Genomic DNA, 6,581 nt, shown 5'->3' with positions numbered 1-6,581 from the left:
TCAACACTTCATGATAAGGTCCCCTGGCTTCATGATTAGTGAAGTAGAGTATTACTGTACATATACTTTTCATTTAATGTTGCCAAGACAATCACTCTATCCTGATTATACTTTATATAAAAATCATCTCTTTCTAGTGTCATTATGGTAACTTGTAAGAAGTATATATTTTTACAGTGTTTAGTAATGCTTAGGGACAAAAAAGAGATGCAACTAACTGAAGGAAACAGGAAAATAAACTGTTCAGAATTTATAAGGAAACTTAAAAGTGATAAAATTCAGTACACATATTATTTTTTGTGTACAAATATTGACATTTAATTTTATATACACGTTTTTAGTACAGCATTTAAGTGTACTTAACAGTTTATAGCTCTATATACAGAAAGTTTTACTTTATGATGCAATACAAAAAATGACAGTTGCTGTACATTAGGAAAAAAAATAATTATCAGCCTTACTCAATGTCACATTACACACTGACTGACAATAAAAAATTATTGTTTCAAGATAATGGATCCCTCAGGCAAGGGGAATGGATGTCCATGTTCATATACCGTCTTCCCTCGAACAACAGTCCGCATAACCATTCCATCCAGCTGCATTCCAAGGTAAGGTGTTGTCTGTCAAAAGACACAAAATTTGTATTGATCATTCTACATGCAGGTGTTATAAAGAACGTTCAAAAGCCGTATTTGTTCCCTTTGTGTTTTTAAACAGACATTTTGGAAATTCTGATAATTTAGAAAATATATTTTTGATTGATTACTGAGATCCACTACATGTCACATTACACAAAAAAAGAATAAAATGTAGAAATATAGCTAAAGGAAAAATACATTTCTCTAGTCTATAGGTCATAGTTGGAAGTAACAATGGAATGGAACGGCTAAAATTCAGATTCTACAATATTAATATATTGAACACAATTGATCACTAAAAGCTTTTTTCTCTTAATTAGACAAATCAGTTTACAATTTCTGACAGAAAAACAAATCTTCCCAAGAAAATCTATGACAATTTCTGAAAATTTATTTGAAAATAAGTGTTCACAGACAGCTGTCCACATTGAGCATGCACAGTATTTTGTTACTGATTGTACATGCCATCAGAACATCAGGAATCAAGTGCTTGTGCCAATGCATGTGTCAATTTAATATACCAACTTCCAGCATGAAGTTCCAGTGCATTGAATATCAGTGTGAATTTGTTTCATTTTATAACTTTAGATCACATTTCAGTTCCAAAATTTCTCATTTTCCTCTGACTCATCCATTTCTTGTTAATGTTTACATCCAGGAACAGTTGTTCATTTACTCATTCACTCCCTCATGTTCTAATATCACAAATCTTGATATTCTACTAATACTCTATTTAAGGCAAGGACAATGTCAGCTATTTTCTCCAGTCCTTAATAAATGCTCTCAGATCTACACTCCTGGAAATTGAAATAAGAACACCGTGAATTCATTGTCCCAGGAAGGGGAAACTTTATTGACACATTCCTGGGGTCAGATACATCACATGATCACACTGACAGAACCACAGGCACATAGACACAGGCAACAGAGCATGCACAATGTCGGCACTAGTACAGTGTATATCCACCTTTTGCAGCAATGCAGGCTGCTATTCTCCCATGGAGACGATCGTAGAGATGCTGGATGTAGTCCTGTGGAACGGGTTGCCATGCCATTTCCAACTGGTGCCTCAGTTGGACCAGCGTTCGTGCTGGACGTGCAGACCGCGTGAGACAACGCTTCATCCAGTCCCAAACATGCTCAATGGGGGACAGATCTGGAGATCTTGCTGGCCAGGGTAGTTGACTTACACTTTCTAGAGCACGTTGGGTGGCACGGGATACATGCGGACGTGCATTGTCCTGTTGGAACAGCAAGTTCCCTTGCTGGTCTAGGAATGGTAGAACGATGGGTTCGATGACAGTTTGGATGTACTGTGCACTATTCAGTGTCCCTTCGACGATCACCAGAGGTGTACGGCTAGTGTAGGAGATCGCTCCCCACACCATGATGCTGGGTGTTGGCCCTGTGTGCCTCGGTTGTATGCAGTCCTGATTGTGGCGCTCACTGCACGGCGCCAAACACGCATATGACCATCATTGGCACCAAGGCAGAAACGACTCTCATCGCTGAAGACGACATGTCTCCATTCGTCCCTCCATTCACGCCTGTCGCAACACCACTGGAGGCGGGCTGCATGATGTTGGGGCATGAGCGGAAGACGGCCTAACGGTGTGCGGGACCGTAGCCCAGCTTCATGGAGATGGTTGCGAATGGTCCTCGCCGATACCCCAGGAGCAACAGTGTCCCTAATTTGCTGGGAAGTGGCAGTGCGGTCCCCTACGGCACTGCATAGGATCCTACGGTCTTGGCGTGCATCCGTGCGTTGCTTCGGTCTGGTCCCAGGTCGACGGGCACGTGCACCTTCCGCCGACCACTGGCGACAACATCGATGTACTGTGGAGACCTCACGCCCCACGTGTTGAGCAATTCGGCGGTACGTCCACCCAGCCTCCCGCATGCCCACTGTACGCCCTCGTTCAAAGTCCGTCAACTGCACATACGGTTCACGTCCACGCTGTTGCGGCATGCTACCAGTGTTAAAGACTGCGATGGAGCTCTGTATGCCACGGCAAACTGGCTGACACTGACGGCGGCGGTGCACAAATGGTGCGCAGCTAGCGCCATTCGACGGCCAACACCGCGGTTCCTGGTGTGTCCGCTGTGCCGTGCGTGTGATCATTGCTTGTACAGCCCTCTCGCAGTGTCCGGAGCAAGTATGGTGGGTCTGACACACCGGTGTCAATGTGTTCTTTTTTCCATTTCCAGGAGTGTAATTACAAATGAACTGCATCATCTGAAATAACCTGACATATCCAGTAATAGTACTATTACCTGCAAGGTCATCAATATACAACATGAAGAGCAGGGGCCACAAAACATCTCACTAAGGCACATACGATGTTACTTTTATATATGTCAATGACCGTCCATGCAAAATAAAATACTGCATTCCCCTACCTAGAAATCACAAATTGTGTTTGATAGCCTTATGATTGTACTTTCATTAATATACACTATTATGACACAGAGTTAAACTGTTTGGATGCCAAGAAATACTGCATCTACCTGACTGCCTTGATCTATGGATTTCAGGATGTCATATGAGAACAATGTGAGTTGGGTTTTGCATGTCCAAGATTTTCAGAATCCACAGTGGCCAAATCACTCTGTTCAAGATATCATATATAATGTTATGTTCCTGGATTTTACAACACATGGATTCTAGTGATATCGATGATAGTTTCATGAATCACTTCTTCTCAAAAACAGGTGTGACCTGTTCTTTCTCCTAATTACCAGGACACCTTTTGGTGTGAGGCTCTGTGGTATATTATGGTTAGTAATGCCTGATGTTGTCTGGAATGGAGAAAGCAATCTTTACATCATTTAGCATAAGTTATTATTTTAATTCTCTTATGTAAATTCAATCTAAAAAATATTGAGTTTAAAATACCATGGTTAAGCAACTGGCTAAGTCGGTTGTCAATTTTCTGTAGAATCTGATGTAGATTTCATCTGGCCCTGAAGCTCTATTTAGTTTTAATGATTTCAGCTGTTTTTCAGTGACAATTATAAGTACTACTTCTCAGCCCTACAGTAGGCTTAAATTGTTGCATTAGTTTTGGATTTCGCTTTGTAAAGGGATGCATAGAAAACAAATTCAACATTTATACTTTTGGTTTGTTGCCTTCAGTTTCAGAACCAGTGCAATCTGCAAGTACCTGGACATTAACTTAGGTGTGCTGACAGCCTTTACATTTGACCATAGCTTTTTTTTGTGACAGGTCTTTTGATAAGATAATGGTGCAGTAGTTGTTGAAGGCTTCATGCATTGCCCATTTGACAGCCAAATACATTTCCTTGAGTATCTATCTGCAGTCCTATGATTTGGCCAGTAGCCGCTGTTTCTTACAATTTCCTTAACTGAGACTGTACGCTATGGAGATACTCACCCATCATGAACTGTTGTGTTAGGTACATAACTGTACTGTTCTTGGTCAAGTTTATTTATTTATTTATTTAGCGCCTGTATTATCACATTCATGATGTTGGACTTGTCAAAGTTCAGAACAGTGTAAAATATTACATAATTACATCATGTACAAAATCTTATCATTAGTATCAACACGTCTTTATAACAAAAACGTTATTCCACTTCATTAGATTATAAAATTATATACGTACAAACAGATACAATAAAAGCTAGTGAAACCCCTTGGTTGATTTTACTAAAACTATTAAATACCAGTACTTTAGGTAACCAGGCATAGTAACATATGGCACAAATGCTAGGTGCATAATTAGATACATTCATGGATGAAGTAAGTTTGGTATTATCTAGGAATGGTTAATAATTATGAATTATGGTTTAGAGATTTATGAAGCAGACCTACAGTTTCAAGCAAAATTCCAGGTATTCATTAATGCTGTAGAGGTTGTTGTTAATTAGTAGGTGTTTTAGTTCTTTTTTTGAATGTGTTAATCTTTAGTATTTTTTTGATGCTATCTGGCAATGCACTGTACATAATGTTTGGTTTGTAAACAGCGCTGTCCTGATATATTGATTTTCTGTGCACATCCCTATGATAGTTGTCCCTGTTCCTTGTTTGATAATTGTGGATCTCACTATTCAATGCTGAAACTTGAAGTTTTTTTAAAGAAGCCTATTCTTTCAAATGTAAATATAGATGGTAAGGTTATGATTCTTAATTCCTTAAGGATAGCTCCATATGGTGTTCTGCAACCAACATCACTTATTAATCTTACAGCTTTCTTTTGGAACTTAAATGACTGCTTTGCAAAAGAGGTATTTCCTCAGAACAATATACCATACTTCAGCAGACTATGCATGTATGTGCAATAAGCACTTAACACTGTTTCGGTATTGTGCCAATCTTTAAGCACTCTTAATGTGTAACAGTACTTGCTTAATTTTTTGTTAAGCTTTTCTACATGTTTTACCCATCTTAGATGCCCATCCACCCATGATCCTAAATATTTTATGTGATTCTTTTGCTGAATTTGGCTATTTGATGATGTGAATTTTACATTGGTCCTATTTTTGTTCCTTATATGGTTAAATTTCATCCATACAATTTTCTCATCATTGACAACTAGACAGTTATCTTTAAACCATTTTTGTGCCACTTCTGCCATTTTGTCGAGTTTTTTCTGCCTCTCATAATCATTCTTCCCTTTTATAATGAAGCTGGTATCATCAGCAAATAATATGGTATCAGCTGTTGAAAACTGTTGTGGTAGGTCATTAATAAAACTCAAGTATAACAATGACTCCAATACCGAGCCCTGGAGCACCTCATAATTAACTCTTTTATGTTCAGAATGGTACACATTTCCATCCTGAGAAATTTGTACTCTTTGTTTCTTGAACCACTCGTACTACATGCTCCTGCCCTGAGCAACATATTTCCATTTTCTCCTTGAGATATATGAAACAAATGCCTTTTTATGTAGTTTACTGAATAAATAAAGCTTTTTATTTGTTCTAGTTGCCTTTTTACTGTGGTAATCATTGACATTACAACTGCCTTATGGTCATTACTACCAATCTCAATGTGAAAATTGTCAAACAGGATAAGTTTATTTGTTGCTATTAGATCTAATATAATCCCATCAAGATCTTGTCTTATCATGCTCACAATTTACAAAAATGTGATTATCCCCATTGGGTGTTGGATAAATTTAATATCCTCCAGTGATGACCGTACTCTTAGGGAGCTTCTGCATATGCAGCTTCAAGTTCTGTCTTGGCATATTTAAGTTCTTGTCTAGTAAGATTAATATATCATCACTATTTCCCACAAGTAGCAGAACATGTTGCAAATACGAAGGAAGCAACAGATGAAAAACTGGAACAAGGCAGTTATTAAAGAGAAGCCAATAGTTTCAAATAAAAAGCAATAAGAGTACTACAATATTACTGAATTAAAGAAATCTGTCTGTAAATTATTTCAAGAGGATGTGAGAAGCTGCAGTATGAAAAGAGAAATAAACAGAAAACATCATATGGTTTGTTATCTGCGAGACCCTGAGCAGTGGGATCAGCCATCTAATTGGAAAGGTTTCAAAATGGTTCAAATGGCTCTGAGCACTATGGGACTTAACATCTATGGCCATCAGTTCCCTAGAACATAGAACTACTTAAACCTAACTAATCCTGACTAACCTAAGGACAGCACACAACACCCAGTCATCACAAGGCAGAGGAAATCCCTGATCCCGCCGGGAACGAAACCCGGGCATGGGAAGTGAGAAGGCTACTGCACGACCACGAGCTGTGGACGTTGGAAAAGGTTTTCTTCCATACAGACAACAGTCCCTTTCCTCACAACGTGTAAGAGTTGTTTCTTAAGTTTATGTTGTGACTGCAGGTGACTGTAATGGCAGTGTGTATACTGAAGTGTCATTTTTGTGTTGTATGATGAGAGAAGGGAGAGGGTGAAACATGATGACAGAACATACACACTCCTCTTGGAT

General features: G+C 38.8%; 1 protein-coding gene across 1 annotated transcript in view; it reads right to left on the bottom strand.

The window, feature by feature from the left end:
- Positions 1–270: 270 nt before the first annotated feature.
- The window catches only part of LOC126356044 (allantoinase), a 224,317-nt gene continuing 218,006 nt past the window's right edge, over positions 271–6,581 (bottom strand). Inside the window, exon 12 of the mRNA XM_050006723.1 lies at positions 271–623. Within this exon, the coding sequence (XP_049862680.1) occupies positions 498–623 (126 nt within the window). The 3' untranslated portion in view covers positions 271–497. The remainder of the gene's footprint in view (positions 624–6,581) is intronic.

This window comes from Schistocerca gregaria, chromosome 3 (genome assembly GCF_023897955.1).
Source record: "Schistocerca gregaria isolate iqSchGreg1 chromosome 3, iqSchGreg1.2, whole genome shotgun sequence".
NCBI classification, from domain to species: Eukaryota; Metazoa; Arthropoda; class Insecta; order Orthoptera; family Acrididae; genus Schistocerca; species Schistocerca gregaria.
The sequence above is the reverse complement of the archived record's forward strand: the minus strand, read 5'-3'. Positions and strand labels throughout refer to the sequence as shown.